At 48.5% G+C, this 15,853-nt stretch overlaps 1 protein-coding gene across 2 annotated transcripts in view; it reads left to right on the forward strand.

Annotated features, from left to right (window-relative positions):
* Positions 1 to 15,853, forward strand: part of HMGCS1 (3-hydroxy-3-methylglutaryl-CoA synthase 1) — a 45,193-nt gene that overhangs the window by 17,978 nt on the left and 11,362 nt on the right. For both annotated transcript variants that reach the window (XM_060236033.1, XM_060236032.1), the window contains exons 3-7: positions 1,584 to 1,709; positions 6,174 to 6,338; positions 7,245 to 7,413; positions 8,748 to 8,918; positions 9,949 to 10,055. In XM_060236033.1, the coding sequence (XP_060092016.1) occupies positions 1,584 to 1,709; positions 6,174 to 6,338; positions 7,245 to 7,413; positions 8,748 to 8,918; positions 9,949 to 10,055 (738 nt within the window). The remainder of the gene's footprint in view (positions 1 to 1,583; positions 1,710 to 6,173; positions 6,339 to 7,244; positions 7,414 to 8,747; positions 8,919 to 9,948; positions 10,056 to 15,853) is intronic.

Here is a 15,853-nt window from a genome sequence, read left to right on the forward strand (position 1 = left end):
CACAGCAAGATTAGGCACCTCAAGTGTATTTCTAAGGATAGGCAACTGGCAGCCATAGGGGGTCCCAAGGGCCTTGAGTTTTGAATCTCAGACAAGACACAGGCAGAAGGCTTCTAAAGAGTCTGTGCCTTCTGGTGTCATATAGCAGTGGAGGCTTTGCCATAGTTCTTCCCTAATGCATCCTGACAGTTGAGGTCCAAGTAACGTTGGGAGTAATGCCCAGCGGACTCAGTGGGATTGGCTTCATGCACGGGATTGGTTTATAAAAAAAACCCTGTTGATTTCAGTGAGACTTAGTAGCAATTTAATTTTCCTGCCATTGCATACAGTTGGCAGACTTCACAAAGGATGCTGTCTTGGTTAGTAGGAGTATAGAAGCGAGAATGCCATGTACTTTGTGCTTGACAACTTCATTAAGGCATGAGATTTCTTTTATTGGCAGTGACCTTACATCATCACGTTATGGTATAAGATTTTTATAGGCATGCCACAGTGGGAGGAAGTGGACTGTTGCTTAGGAAAGAAAGCTCATAATAACCCTGTTAATGTCTATATGAAACAAGTATGGCTGTCATTTGTAATTATGGGCTGTAGCAATGGGAATTTGGGTGTGTAAAATGTATGCACACTTTTTGGCAAAGCCATTTTATCTAGTGAGAAAAGTATTGGCCTTTGACCCAAAGATCAGTCCTCTGCTGTATTAGGGAATTAATTGAACACCCTTTGAAAGTTGCTCTCTCTGGTTTCTTATAAAGAGATTCATATGAGTGGGGGCAATGTGTAAGGCATGAAGGTACCAAAGTTGATCTTTATATTGGCTGCTGTAGAACCAGCAAGTTAGTGTGGTCACGGTAGGATACAACATTTGAATTGGTGACTCTAGCATTAACCCCCTGGGCTGGTTAGTCCTTTTTTCTTCCGGGGACCCCATCTCCAGAAGCACCTTTATGACAAGTGCAAGGTGGCAAGAAGAAGAAGAAGAATTGCAGATTTTTACCCCGCTGTTCTCTCTGAATCAGAGACTCAGAGCGGCTTACAATCTCCCATATCTTCTCCCCCCACAACAGACACCCTGTGAGGTGGGTGGGGCTGAGAGGGCTCTCACAGCAGCTCCCCTTTCAAGGACAACTCTGCCAGAGCTATGGCTGACCCAAGGCCATTCCAGCAGCTGCAGGTGGAGGAGTGGGGAATCAAACCTGTTTCTCCCAGATAAGAGTCTGCAAACTTAACCACTACACCAAACTGGCTCTCCAGGAAAGCTGCATTCCAGAAACATCTTCAGTTCATTTCCTTTAAAATAGTCTGCATAACTGGGTGTTGATAAAGATCAATGATACCACAAAAATGTTATATATGGTCAGTATTCCAAGTATTAGCACTGCTGTCATTTTTGACTGTAAAGAGTAAACATGCTGGCCAGTTCTGTTTGTGTTCACTCAGAAGTGGTTCTTGTTGAATCCTTTGGGCCTTAATTTCCAGGAAAGATACTTGGTCTTCTAGCCTCAAATGGCTAGAAATTGCCGCTGCTGAAACTTCCAGTAGCATTATGCAGATTTCTCATAGTCTTTGCTTGTGTTTTACAGGACGTTATGCACTTGTCGTTGCTGGAGATATAGCTGTGTACGCAACTGGAAATGCAAGGCCAACTGGAGGAGCTGGTGCTGTTGCAATGCTTGTGGGTCCAAATGCCCCTCTGATTTTTGAAAGAGGTTAGTTTCCTAAGTACCCTAGCTGAAGAATTGCTACAACTCATGGAGCTGACTCTGACAGTTCTCCCTCAGAGCTTGTCGGTCATCTCTGTGGGTTATTCCTACTGTTCCTTTAGGGAGGCAGGAAACACTTTTTTCACCTTCCTTTTGGCGCCTTCGGAATAATCTCGCCCTCAGTTTTGTTCCTGCCTCTACAAGGAGCAGCAGCACAGAGTCTAGGCTAAGCCTTTTTTCTTCTTTATTTTCCCTTCCATAACTTCCCTTGCTTTAGCTCTTTCTAGTTTTCTTCCTCCTCTCCTTTCCCCCTCACTGAGCAAAAGCAGCAGAGAGAAATAACTCGGGCTGTTACAAAATGGCTTGCAGGCACAGAGACGGCTTCCTCTCTGATGAGGAGGGAGAGATGCACGCCACGCCTCTCGTGGCGGTGAACTTCATCAAAGGTGCCGACTTGTCTTTGCGGCTTGTCAGCACCCTTCCCAATGCGGCTGTAGATGAAACGACTGCTGGCACCAAGAAACAGCGCATAATGGAAGCCCTTGCATTGTTACATTCCTCGGGGTGGCAGAGAACAGCAGTGACCATTTTGGAAGTGCGGGGCTCAGCTCGCAGACCTTCGGCCTCCTAAGGGCAGGCACTCTGGAGGTTCGGACTAACCTGCAGCCACAATTGGAAGGCTTCCAAGACAATTCGAGCGGGGGTAACGTAGCAATGGGCAACCCTCTTAATCCAGAGGCTATGCTCTTTATTAGGCGGGTGATGCAGGAGGAGATGCCCGAATGGGGCTTCTCCCACAGGGACCGTCCTTTCCCTTAGATCCTCCCCGCTCTTTCCCCACTTTCATCTGGTCTACCAAGGCAGCACGAAAGGCCCCCTTACATCCTTCTCAGCCTCTACCTGCTGAGTCTGAATCTATAGCGTTTGGCTCTGATCAGGAGGATAAGGAAGAGGGGGAATGTTTCTCAGAGGAGGAACAGGAGGAAGTTAAAATACCTGAGCAGGCTAGTCGTTTCTTCCGCCAGGAAGATTTATCAGTTTTTGCTAGCCAAAACTCTTTCAGCATTAGAAATTGAGGAGGGGCCCATTGATGAGAAAGCCAAGGTATCTAACTCAAAGAAGATAAAGTCCGGAACCAGTGGAAATACTGAGTTCTTGCCCTGGGGGGAAACTTCTGAACAAGTATTCCCATTCCCAGAATATTTTTGAAAAACAGGTTAGAGTTGAATGGGAAAAGCCAGCTTCTCTTAAGCAGTTCCCTCACTTAGTCAAAAAGTTGTACGCACTTCCTGCTTACACTAATGAGTTATTACAGGCCCCAACAGTGGACAGTACAGTAGCAACCCTACAATCCTCAGGCCTGGTATCTGAGGATGGCCAGGGTTCTCTTAGAGATCCTCTGGACAAAAAAGCTGAGGCAACCTTGAAAAGACTATATGAATCTGTTACCATGATGGTGAACGCATCCTCTATGGCCTCCCTGGTTTCCAGGGCATCCATTGTTTGGGTACGTAAGTTAATCCAGATGTTACCAGAGGACAACAGGTGTCTGTTAGAGGGTGCCTCACGCATCCTTAAGACGGCATCATTTACTGCCGACACGACCTTAGACATTCTGACATTTGCTTCTAAGGCTAGGGCGTCCACTACAATGGCTAGACACCTATTATGGCTTTGGCAAGCTGATTTTCTCTCTAAATCTACAGCATAAGCATATTCTTTCTAAGGGGATCGTCTCTTCGGGGATGCTTTGGATAAGATCCTCGTAGAGACTCACGACAAAAAGAAGGCCATGTCCAAATCCACTCGGAGAAATGATAGAAGGGGTCCTCAGTCCTTTCGGACTTAGCATTCCCTGGCCAGATACCGCATCAATTCAAAAAGTCCAATTGGGAGACATCAAAGAACTCCTTCAAGAGAAGTTCATTCGGCTCCAAATTCAATCGAAACGACTTCTCCAAAATGGACAAGTCCGACCGAGAGTCCAAGTCCAAGCAGGCATGACTATGATCAGATACCAGTGGGAGCTCGACTACTCTATTTTGCAGCAACCTGGGATGCCTCTCAGGCAGATCAATGGACTTTAGAAATTGTACAACAGGGGTATTCAATAGAGTTCCACTGCATTCCACCAAACAGATTTGTTAGATTGCTTACCCCCAAGCAAGGCCACAAATGTCTCATTACCACAAGAGCAATTTAGCACCTCCTCGACATTCAAGCAGTCGAACCAATCCCAGGGTCGGAGAGGGGGAAAGGGGTATACTCCATCCTCTTCACTGTCCCCATCTTGGACCTCAAGTTTCTGAACCACTACATCAAATTACACCATTTTAGAATGGAAACCTTGAGATTCATTATGGACTCGCTTTTGCCAGGGGAGTATCTCACCTCCATAGACTTGACCAAAGCTTATCTTCACATACCTATCCAGCCTTCCCATCGTCGTTTCCTTAGGTTTGTGGTACTGAATCAACATTACCAGTAAAGGGCATTGCCCTTTGGTCTATCAACAGCTCCCAGAGTCTTCTCCAAGATCTTAATAAATCCAGTAGTCCAGCTGAGAAAACGGGGGGTCCACGTCCATCCCTTCCTGGACAACCTTTTAGTCAGATCCAACAGCAAGAAGTCTCTTTGGGACACAGATCTTACCATTCAATGCCTTCAGTCGCACGGGTTCATTGTGAACATATCAAAGGGTCTGCTGCAGCTGAGCCAGAGGTTGGAGCATCTAGGAGCGGTGATCGACTCCACATGCAACTCGCTATTTCTGCCTCTGTCCAAGGCCAGGACCATCAGGGATCTGGCTACCAGGGCCAACCATCACAACTGATGTTGCTTGCCAAACTAATGGGACTATTGATTTCGACCATAGACTTGATCCAGTGGGCCAGATTCCACTCCAGAGCTCTTCAGATGTTCCTACGACCATTTCAGCTCCAAATCATGAAGAGAAAGGACATGAACTTGACAATTCCGTTACCAGTCAAGAAGAGCTTACAGTGGTGGACAGACTTGACTCATCTCTGCCAGGGCAAGATGTTTCATCCTTCCTCATCCCTAGAGCTGTTCACAGATGCCAGGCTAGGGGCGTGGGGGCAGGTGGTCCAGTCCAGGGCAGGTGGTCGCAATCCGAGGGTCGGCTTCCCATCAGTCTCCTAGAAGTCAGAGCCATACGTCTAGCTCTGGTTGCCTTTAAGACACAATTGTTTGAGAAACACGTTCTTGTCAGAACGGACAACATAACTACCAAGGCGTATCTGAACAATCAAGGGGGCTCCAGATCCTCACAGCTACACAAGGAAGCATCAAAGATTCTAGCATGGGCAGAAAAGAACCTGACCTCTCTACGGGTGGAACACATCAGAGGCCAGGACAACACACAAGCAGACTGGCTGAGAAGACAGGTAATCTGCGAAGGCGAGTGGGCTCTCTCGACCTCATCTGTCAAAGCTGGGGTCAATCAGATGTGTATCTATTCGCTTCCGACACACAAGAAGCTACCAAGGTACTTCACCAGGTTTTTTCATTCGGATGCCGAACAGGCAGACGCTCTGACAGCTCCATGGCCTCTGGATCTCCTGTATGCATTTCCTCCAGTCCCTCTGGTTCCTTGAGTTCTTCGGAGAGTGAGAGATCTACAAGCGGAAATCATCATGGTAGCGCTCTACTGGCCATGGCAACCATGGTTCTTGATGTTGACAGAACTATCAATAGACCTTCCACTGCTTTTGGAGTCCCACAACTGAGGGCGGGGTTCTTCCGAAGGTGCCAACAGGAAGGTGAAAAAAGTGTTTCCTGCCCCCCTGAAGGAACAGTGGGAATAACCCACAGAGATGTCCGACAAGCTTTGAGGAGAAGGACCCCTCACGGTAAGTCCAATGGGCCGTTTTCCAGCCCCACTTGCTTGTGCAAATATCTGCTCCAAGCTGAAAGAGAAGTATTTATGTTAACGTTCTAATAACAGAAAACTAGTGCTAGGTTTCTCCTCAGCTGTCAAAGAGACCAAAGCATAACTGTGCAGTTAAATCTTCTTTGTGGTCTCTGTGTTTCACACTGATGGATATAGCACGCCTGCACCGATCCCAATCAGTACTTCAAAGCCTAGAGGAAAAGATTTTCATGCCCTTTCCAGTTGTCACGCACGGGGGCTCCACACATGTCCATTGGAATGGGCACGAGGATCCTGCCAGTTCCTTTCTGATAGCCACACGGATAGAACCTTCCCTTCCACCTCTAGTTGGTACTTACCTTCCTGTGCCTTTTCTTCCTTTTTTTTTCTTTCTGAGAACTCTCTTCTTCACCTGTTAAGTATTCATTCAGGGGACTCTGGCTTATATTCAAAAGTGTAAATGCTCTTCCCTTCACCACTACCAATATCACCTCTTTCACTCCTAGCTTCATAGGCAGTGTGTTTTAGGCAGGAACTATTTTCTTGAACGTAGTATCACATCTGACTTCTTTCTCTAGGACTGCGTGGGACACACATGCAACATGCCTATGACTTCTATAAGCCTGATATGGTGTCTGAGTATCCTGTTGTTGATGGGAAACTGTCCATACAATGCTACCTCAGTGCATTGGATCGCTGCTATGCTGTCTATCGCAAGAAGATCCGTACTCAATTGCAAAAAGGTATCAAGAAATACTGTTGCAGAATTCAGGGCTTTGCTGTATTACTTCTGAAACTTGACTTTTCCCACAGCATCCAGAAAAATGACAGATTTAAAGCATTTTCTAGCTATGATTGATCTCAGGTTTCTTCTGTTGATTTAGGAACACATTTTGCATTTAAATGCTGTTCACAAGCATATGCCGCAGCATAAGGATTTAAATTAACGAATATCAGAAATTTAATCATTAATCTGTTTCCACTCATGTACAGTCTGTCTCTACCACGGTGGGTATAATGCCTGGCCTTTTAAGGCAAGGATGTCAGCCTTGAGGATTTCATCAGGCCTTTTGGAGGCCTTCACCTTCAGCACCCATTCCAACATTTCAGTTAAACTTTAAGGGCTATGAAATAAATGCCTTTGGAGTAAGAGGATGACTTGTTTGGGTTTCAGTAGCAACCACTGGCATCAACCTGTTGTCCTTCTTCCATTCCCTCTAAAGTAGGTAATTTTATGTTGCAGAAAATACAACACAGTACAGTGTATCATAACAGATGTCTTCAAGTAGTGTTGACGTGTTCAGTGGAAGGAGAAAATGTGTGCGACAGATGACATTTGCTGTATGTTGACTTTGTGATACACCTACCAGTTTGAGCTTTACCCTTTTGCTCTTCTTTCTGGACTCTGTGCTGTCCTTATGCAGGAATTCTGCCTGGGCAGCTTAGGCTCAGAATATTCTAGCATTCCAGCTCAGGAGCTGGCATCTTCTCCACCGCCACCAGTGACTGCACATGCAGTCCTATGACCTGTCCAGTGAGCTAAACATGGTCCAGAACACAGAGATACGAGCGCATGCTAGGGCTTTGCAGTAGGCTTTTTAAAAAGCTGGTAGGATTTAAAGAACGTCTTGTTTTGCTTCCTTTTCCAGAGGGAATTGACAAAGAGTTCAGCTTGAATGATTTTGGCTTCATAGTCTTTCACTCTCCATACTGCAAGCTTGTACAGAAATCTGTAGCTCGTCTGTTGCTGAATGATTTCCTTAGTGATCAGACACCGATGAAAGAAAATGGGATCTACAGTGGCCTGGAAGCTTTTAGGTAAATTGCTCAAGCTGCTTTACTAATAATTCTGGAACTGGTATCTGGAAGTATTAACTGCACTCTCTTCAAACGGTAGTAAAAAAGATGGTACCTTGCTGATGTGTGTAGCAGGAGATACAAAGTTGCCTGATAACTGAATCAGACCCTTGGTACATCAAAGTCAATATGTCTACTCAGACAGACAGCAGTTTTCCAGGATCTCAGGTTGAGGTCTTTCACATCATCTGCTACCTGATCCTTTTAACTAGAGTGCCAGGGACTGGATCTGGGACCTTCTACATGCCAGGCAGATGCTTTGCTACTGACCACAACCCCTCCCCCAATTTGCCCATACCCCTCCCCCACAGATTTTTTTATAACTGGAGATGATAGGTATTTTGTTAATTCATTAAAGGATGTTTGATTTGTTTAGATTGTACTGGTTTCAAAAACCAGTATGTTTGATTTTTTCTTTCATCTCTGTTTTTTCCCCTTCTTGTCTCCACACTGACTTGCTTATCACCCAGTTGTATGTAGTTTTTAAGTTTTTAAAATTACACTAACTCTGTAATGGCACGTGGTGCTGTTTGCTATGGCTCCCCTTAGATTCTCAAAAGCTTGAAGTGGAAGAAACACAAAGTTGTTTTAAGGGACATTCTTCATTCCTCCCCCCCCCCACCCCAAATATGTATGGATTTTACTAGGCTGCATAACTATATGAAAGAACTAGCAAATACAGTTTGGAAGGAGAGAGCTTAGTTGTAGCTATAGGTAAGATTAGGAATTTTGGGAAGAACTGAGTAAATTCAAAATTGAAAGCTAGGTTAATATTGAGTAATAAAAGCTGGTTCTTGGAACTGAAGGTTAATTAACAGGGGTGGTTTTGTGATGAATGACTTTCAAATTCAAGCTGTGCATTCTTTTTTAGTAGGCAGTGTTCTAATAGTGAATGAGCTTGATTAAAGGAAAAAGCTAATCTGTCACGCTGGGTAGGCTTAAAAAAAACAGTAAAAATATCTAATAGTGGTGCTGATATCTAATAGTTTAGAACAGGGCTTTTTTTTCTGGAAAAAGATGTGCCACAACTCTCAAGAGGGAGATGAAGGAGAAACACACAGGTGCCTCTCATGAACTTAAAAAAAATTTTTTTTTGAGAATTTTGTTGCAGCAAAGAAATTTTAGAACTCCGCGTTCCACTTCCACCGCGTTCCCTCAGATTTTAGAACTTCCACCGCGTTCCCTCAGAAAAAAGGCCCTGATGTAGAAGCTAGCTTTCAAAAGCTAATTTTCTTTAGTTTCAGTAACCTTCCTCTCTTACTGCATGACATGTCTGGAATTTTCATGCTTCTCAGGGATGTGAAACTGGAAGACACCTACTTTGACCGGGATGTGGAGAAAGCTTTTATGAAGGCCAGTGCTGAGATTTTCAACCAGAAAACCAAAGCTTCTTTACTCGTCTCCAATCAGAATGGGAATATGTACACGCCTTCAGTCTATGGTTGCCTGGCTTCTCTCTTAGCTCAGTAAGTATGAACTTAGGCTGTTTAGGTGGTTGTGACTGACTTTAGCTACTAGACTCTTAAAGGCTGGACTTGGAGCCATAGCCACACAATTTGCCCATACGAGAGTAGAAGTAAAGTGCATTCAGGCATGTACAAAGTGTTTTCTGCTTCCTACTGAATAATGCTTGCATTCCTATATCAGAGGGAAGGAATTCCTGGAGAAGGGAAATCATTCCCAGACTGTCTTGAGGTCCCCTGCTTCTCACCTAAGAAAATAAGCAACTTCTAAAGATTGCAGTGCCCTAGAAAGTGTATGATTGTGTGTTCTAAACTGTACTGTAGATGAGTTACGAAATGGAAACATGAAGGTGAGTTAAATATAGTATGAATACCTCTAACAGTAGAGATGGTGGCTGCTCACAATGGATAGATGAGGGTATTTTGCAACAACCATGGATTGCACAATCCAAAATTTTATGTCCTTGCAGTGGGGCATCCAGAATGTGCAGGCTGCTCATAAGTGTTGTTTTAGCTTTGGCAACTTCACAGGAATTAGGCCTAGCAGGCTGCTTTTGAGCAGTGCCTCTGTGCAAGGCTTAAACTGCTGTCTGTTCTCTTGCAACCTAGGTGAGGCAGTGTGCCTTCAGCAGTCATTGTGTGCAATTCCTCAGCACACTTAGGTGGTGGAACTAAAAAAAATCTACACACTAGCCATTTCCAACCTGAACAGCCCCTAGCTAAGATCTTGAAGACAATTACGTGGTCCTTTTATGGCTCCGTACTCTGCAGCTGAGAAAAGAGTACAGGATGTTCTCTGAAGAGCCTGCAGGCATGTGAGATAGGAAAGCTCATTACCAAGAGCAGCTAGCATTAAGGATGCATGAAGAAGGAGAAAAGGAGGAGCATTCTGAGTGTTGTGTAAATTGTGTGGCTCTGATACGGACTCTGATTAGAGTGAGCTAGCTAAACTTTGTAAACCCATATCCAGGAAACAAGGCCATGAAGTTTAGGATTTCCCTAACCTACTGGGTATTGTTTGTCCTCTGTGTAGGTACTCTCTTCAGCAACTGGCAGGGCAAAGGATTGGCATCTTCTCTTATGGCTCTGGGTTCGCTGCTACCCTGTATTCTCTCAAAGTTACCCAAGATGCAACCCCTGGTGAGTTACGAAGGTTTCAAGTGGACTTAAGAACATAAGAACATAAGAGAAGCCATGTTAGATCAGGCCAATGGCCCATCCAGTCCAACATTCTGTGTCACACAGCGGCCAAATATATATATATATATATATATATATATATATATATATATATATATATATATATATATATATATATATACACACACACACACACACACACACACACACACACTGTGGCTAATAGCCACTGATGGACCTCTGCTCCATATTTTTATCTAACCCCTTCTTGAAGGTGGCTATGCTTGTGGACGCCACCACCTCCTGTGGCAGTGAATTCCACATGTTAATCGCCCTTTGGGTGAAGAAGTACTTCCTTTTATCCGTTTTAACCTGTCTGCTCAGCAATTTCATCGAATGCCCACGAGTTCTTGTATTGTGAGAAAGGGAGAAAAGTACTTCTTTCTCTACTTTCTCCATCCCATGCATTATCTTGTAAACCTCTATCATGTCACCCCGCAGTCGACGTTTCTCCAAGCTAAAGAGCCCTAAGCGTTTCAACCTTTCTTCTGATGCTTTTGACAGTTGCATCACTGATATTGTTCAGCCAGTGCGAACTCCTGCTGAGAATGCACGCAGGTTGAAGAAGCAAAGATTCTCTTAGCACTAGTTTTGACCTGGTCCATTTGTGTACTCTCTGGCAGTTTGGGGGATGTCTTTTTCACTTTAAAAGCAAAATCGTTAGACTTTATAGATACAGAGGTAGACTCAGAATGTGAGTATGTATGACACCTGGGAATTTGGAAGACAATTTCCAATGGACAGAAAGCAGGGCTTTAAGGTCTTCCAACTCCTTACCCCTTCTGATGACAAAATCAGAATGAACTACTCAAAAGATACATATAAAGTCTGAATGTTTCCTTTCTGGTGAAGGCTACTATAGCACTTCAGAGAGGGCTGTAGTCACAAATGCTCAAAACGCTAAACAAGTGGGGAACTCAAAAAGTCTTGGGGAGGGGCACTTCATTTCCCCCTCCCGCACTGTTTCCTCTTTCTCATCTTCTTCGTGGTCTCTGTGCATCACACTTGTGGGAGTAGGCGCCAGCGCCGACCTTGATCGGTAAACTTCAAAGCTGTGGATTTCCGCGCCCCCGACCCAGTGCGCATGCCCAGAGGCCCCACCGCGCATGCTCACTGGGACGGGCGCGGACATCCCGCCAGTTCTCTTCTGACCGCCGCGCTGATCGGTTGATCTATCTGCCACGGTCGGTGAACTTTTTCTCTATCCATTCGGATTTGCTAGCTTAGTTGTATATAGTTAGTTAGTTTAGTTTTAGATAGTGTAGATAGCTTAGTTTTCGTCTTGTTTGGGAGAGCGGGGTTTTCCCTTTTTTGTTTTCCCGCCCTTCGGGGTAGGGGCCCCCTCTCCCCTTCTACGTTTTTCCCGCCTTTCCTTCCTCGCATGGAAAGAAAGTGGGGATTTTTCCGCCGCTGCTCCAAGTGTGGGAACAAAATTGCCCCACCTGACGGACACTCTTTGTGCTTACTGTGCCTGGGGGAACGACACAGGCCCGATTCCTGCTCGCACTGTGCCAAGTTTTCCAAACAGACGCGGAGGAATAGAGCGGCTAGACTTGCGGCGGCCCTGATGGAGCGAGCACTGTCTCCCCGAACCGAGCAGGCCGAGTCCGCGGCTGGTCAGGCGGACCAGTCTACATCGACTCCGGTCGATACCGGGCGGCCCATCGATACCGACCGACCCCGAAAGCGTTCGGGCTCGGTAGCCGCCTCGGAGTCCTCGGTGCCGATCAAAAGGCCCAAGGAGGACAAAGGGATGCCCGTCGAGAAAAAGAAACACAAGAAGTCGGAGAAGTCAAAGCGTGCAGCGACGACTCACTCCGCACCGGCATCCCCGGCCGATCCGACAGCACCAATCGTCCCGCCACTGAAACTCTTCGCCTCGCCCGTCCGACAATCGACTTCGCAGCTGGCATCGATGTCGACTCAACTCGTCATCTCCGATTCCGATTCGGAGATTGAGTCGGCCCAACGCGTCGGTACCGGAAGTAGCCCTATCGAAAAATCGACTTCTCAGTCCCGGAGCCCACACCGTCGGGACCGATCTTCCAGCAGCCACTCCCCTCGCTGCCGAGAGGAGGACCGCTCGCCACGATATCAGGCAGCCCAGATCCCCTGGGACCAGAGGCAGTGGCAATACCTGTACGGGGCGTACCCGGTGCAGCCTCCCTTCCCATGGCTTCAGCAACGCCAGAAGGACTGGGATCAAGCCTCTGAGACCTCCTACCGATCCCGGACGTCCCACAGGACGCAGCGAAATGCACCGTCGGCGTCGGTCTCGAAGCCTCCTGAGCGGGACCCACCGGTCCAGAAGGACCCCAAGCAGCGCTCCCCATCGATGAAGGAATCTACCCCGGTCGCTCCAGAGCCTCCTACCCGGCACCGATCCGAACTCTATGATTCCCCTGATGCTTCTTCCAGGTCTCTGGATGACTCATCGCCCGAAAGAGAGACCTCCAGCGGTGAACCCTCACCTCCTGTAAAGACGTCCGAGGAGCAGCCAATCTCACCTTCCGAGGACCTCAAATCCTACGGTGATCTCATCAAGAGAATGGCTCAAACCCTCTCTCTCACCACTGTGCAGCCTCAGCCCACGGTGACGGACACGGTTTTTGACATAGTGCAACAGGATACCTCCACAGCTATTGCTTTACCGCTTACAACCGTCATGCTACAGACAGCCAAGGCCTCCTGGGACAAGCCTGCCTCCACGCCTGTCTCCTCTCGCAGGCTGGATCACATGTATAGGATACAGGAAGCATCAGCAGAATTTCTCTACGTGCACCCTAAGCCCAATTCGGTGGTCGTGTCGTCGTCTTCCAAGGCAAAAAAGACACACTCCACCCCACCAGATAAAGAGGGCAGGAAACTAGACGCCATGGGGAGAAGACTCTATTCAGCCGGTTCCCTAGGCGTTAAGATCGCCAACTACGCAGCCTGTTATGGCCGCTACCAATACGCCCTCTGGGACCAAGTCTCCACCATCTTGGGTTCCCTCCCCGAACAGAGCCGCAATGCTCTAAGGCGGTTGCAGAAAGAGGGTATGACCCTGGCAAAACAGCAGCTAAATTCTGCCAGGCATTCAGGGGACACTTGTGCGAAGGCCCTTACATCGGCTATCTCCCTGCGCAGGCACGCATGGCTGAGATCCACAGCGCTTCAACCCGACACACAAGCGTATGTCGAGGATCTCCCCTTTGACGGGGCGGGTTTGTTCAGCTCGACGACGGACTCGGTCCTCCAGGAGCTGGATAAAAGTATCAAGACATCCAGGAACCTAGGGGTGTCCGGGCCGCGCCCTCCATCTAAGCGTCAGTGGCCCAAAACCTGGCAGAAGAAGCCGTACTCCAAGTCGCCTGAGAGGCAGTGGCGCTCGAAATCGGCTCCCTTCACTCGACCCTCCTACCAGTCAAAGCCCAAGTACTCCCCATCTTCCGCCCAGACGGCTCGCCAGAAGGGTGCGAAGCAGGGCAAGCAGGGCCTTTGACTTCCCCCCTGGGACGCTTGGCCCATCGGACTTGGACTCCATCCGCCTTGCCAAATTCTTCCCTGCTTGGTCCCGTATCACCTCGGACCGGTGGGTTTTGTATATAATCAGGATGGGCTACTGTATAGAGTTCTCCCACCCCCCGTGTACCCCGAGATTCGTCTCCACAGCACCATCTCCAACCCTCTGCGAGGAGGTCCAGTCACTCCTTCAGAAACACGCCATCCAGAAGGTTCCTGCGGACCAGGAAGGTCAGGGCTTCTACTCCCGCTACTTTGCAGTCCCCAAACGGGATGGAGGCCTTCGGCCGATTATGGACCTGAGAGCACTGAATGTATTCGTGAGGTGCGACAAGTTCAGGATGACTTCGCTGCAGTACATCCTTCCTCTTCTGAGCAGAGGAGACTGGATGGCGACCCTCGATCTGAAAGACGCATACTTCCACATCTCCATCCACCCCCGCCATCGGAAGTATCTGCGCTTCACGGTCGGAGACGAACACTTCCAGTATCGAGCCCTACCATTCGGCCTTTGTACAGCCCCAAGGGTATTCACCAAGACCATGGTGGTCATTGCTGCCCACCTGAGGTTACGGGGTGTGACACTCTTCCCGTACATCGACGATTGGCTCCTGGTCGCGGAGTCGAGGGAGCTCTTGCTGCGGCACATAACAATCACCTTGGCCTTGGTGGACGAATTGGGACTCCAAATAAATTTAAAAAAGTCTCGTCTGACGCCTTCTCAGAAGGTACAATTCATTGGGGCGATCCTGGATACTCGAGCCTGCAAAGCGTTTCTCCCTCCAGACAGAGCGGACGCTATAGTGCAACTGGTGTTTTCTCTCCAACTGAATCCGACCGCCCCTGCACGGACGTTGCAACGACTTCTGGGACTGATGGCAGCGACAACGTCTGTCCTATTGTTCGCGAAGCTCCGGATGAGGCCGCTGCAACTCTGGTTCCTGCGGAGTTTCAAGTGCAATGTGGAGCACCCCTCCAAGTTGCTGACGGTTCCTGCGGAAATCCTGTCATCCCTCTCCTGGTGGGGGCTGAAAAGTCGCCTGATGGAAGGGGCTCCCTTTCACAGGCCGGAACCGACCCTCACGCTCACCACGGACGCTTCCCTATGGGGTTGGGGGGCCCACATGGGAGGCATGTGCGTGGGGGACCGTTGGCCGAGCCACCACTCCAGCCAGCATATAAACTTTCTCGAGTTGCTGGCCATCTTTCATGCCCTTCGCTCCTTCCAACCGCTTCTGGGGGGCAGGTCGGTGGCGGTGATGACCGACAACACCACAGCAATGGCGTACATCAATCGTCAGGGGGGCACGGTGTCTCAGAGACTCTGCAAGTTGGCCCTCCTGGTCTGGGAGTTGTGCATCTCTCAAGGGGTGTTCCTCCGAGCAGCTCATCTCCCCGGGGACCGGAACGTACAAGCGGACTTCCTGAGTCGGGGCGGAGCTCTCCTGCACGAGTGGGAGCTCAACTGGGAGTTTCTGCAACCGGTTTTCCGCCGTTGGGGAGCCCCGGAATTGGACGTTTTCGCTACAAGGCAAAACACAAAATGCGACCTGTTCTGCTGCAGGGGAGGAGTAGACCCCCTAGCGTTGGGGGACGGACTCCTGGTGCCGTGGAGGTACCACTCAGTATACCTGTTCCCCCCCATACCGCTACTCACCAAGGTGGTGCAGAAGCTCCTGAGGGAACGTCCACGGGGAATCTTGGTGACGCCATGGTGGCCTCGACAGCCCTGGTTCCCACTGGTCCTCCGCTTGTCGGGAGGAACTTACCACCAATTCCCTCAGGTGGGGAACCTCCTGCTCTCTCACCAAGGACAAGTCCTGCACCACGACATCCCGAACCTGCGACTCACGGCTTGGCGTCTGGATCCAGATTTTCAGACAGAACCCAGTTTGTCATCCTGAATTGCAGAAAGTCATCTACCAGAAGGTCATACGCGGCCAAATGGGCCAGATTTGCCAAGTTTGCTACAGATCGTTCTGTGGTGCCGGAAAGAGCGGACTTATCGTTAATTCTGGACTTCTTAGTTACGCTGTTAGACGGGGGCCTGGCGCCCTCCTCGGTACGGGTCTACTTGGCTGCCATCTCTGCAGAACATCTTCCGATTGATGGCCACTCGCCCTTTACACATCCAGACACTAAGCGTTTTCTCAAGGGCATGGCGAGGCTGTACCCGGCAGTGAGGGCCCCTACGCCAGCATGGGACCTCCCCCTAGTTCTCAAGGCGTTGACGG

This window comes from Heteronotia binoei, chromosome 4 (genome assembly GCF_032191835.1).
Source record: "Heteronotia binoei isolate CCM8104 ecotype False Entrance Well chromosome 4, APGP_CSIRO_Hbin_v1, whole genome shotgun sequence".
Lineage (NCBI taxonomy): Eukaryota > Metazoa > Chordata > Lepidosauria > Squamata > Gekkonidae > Heteronotia > Heteronotia binoei.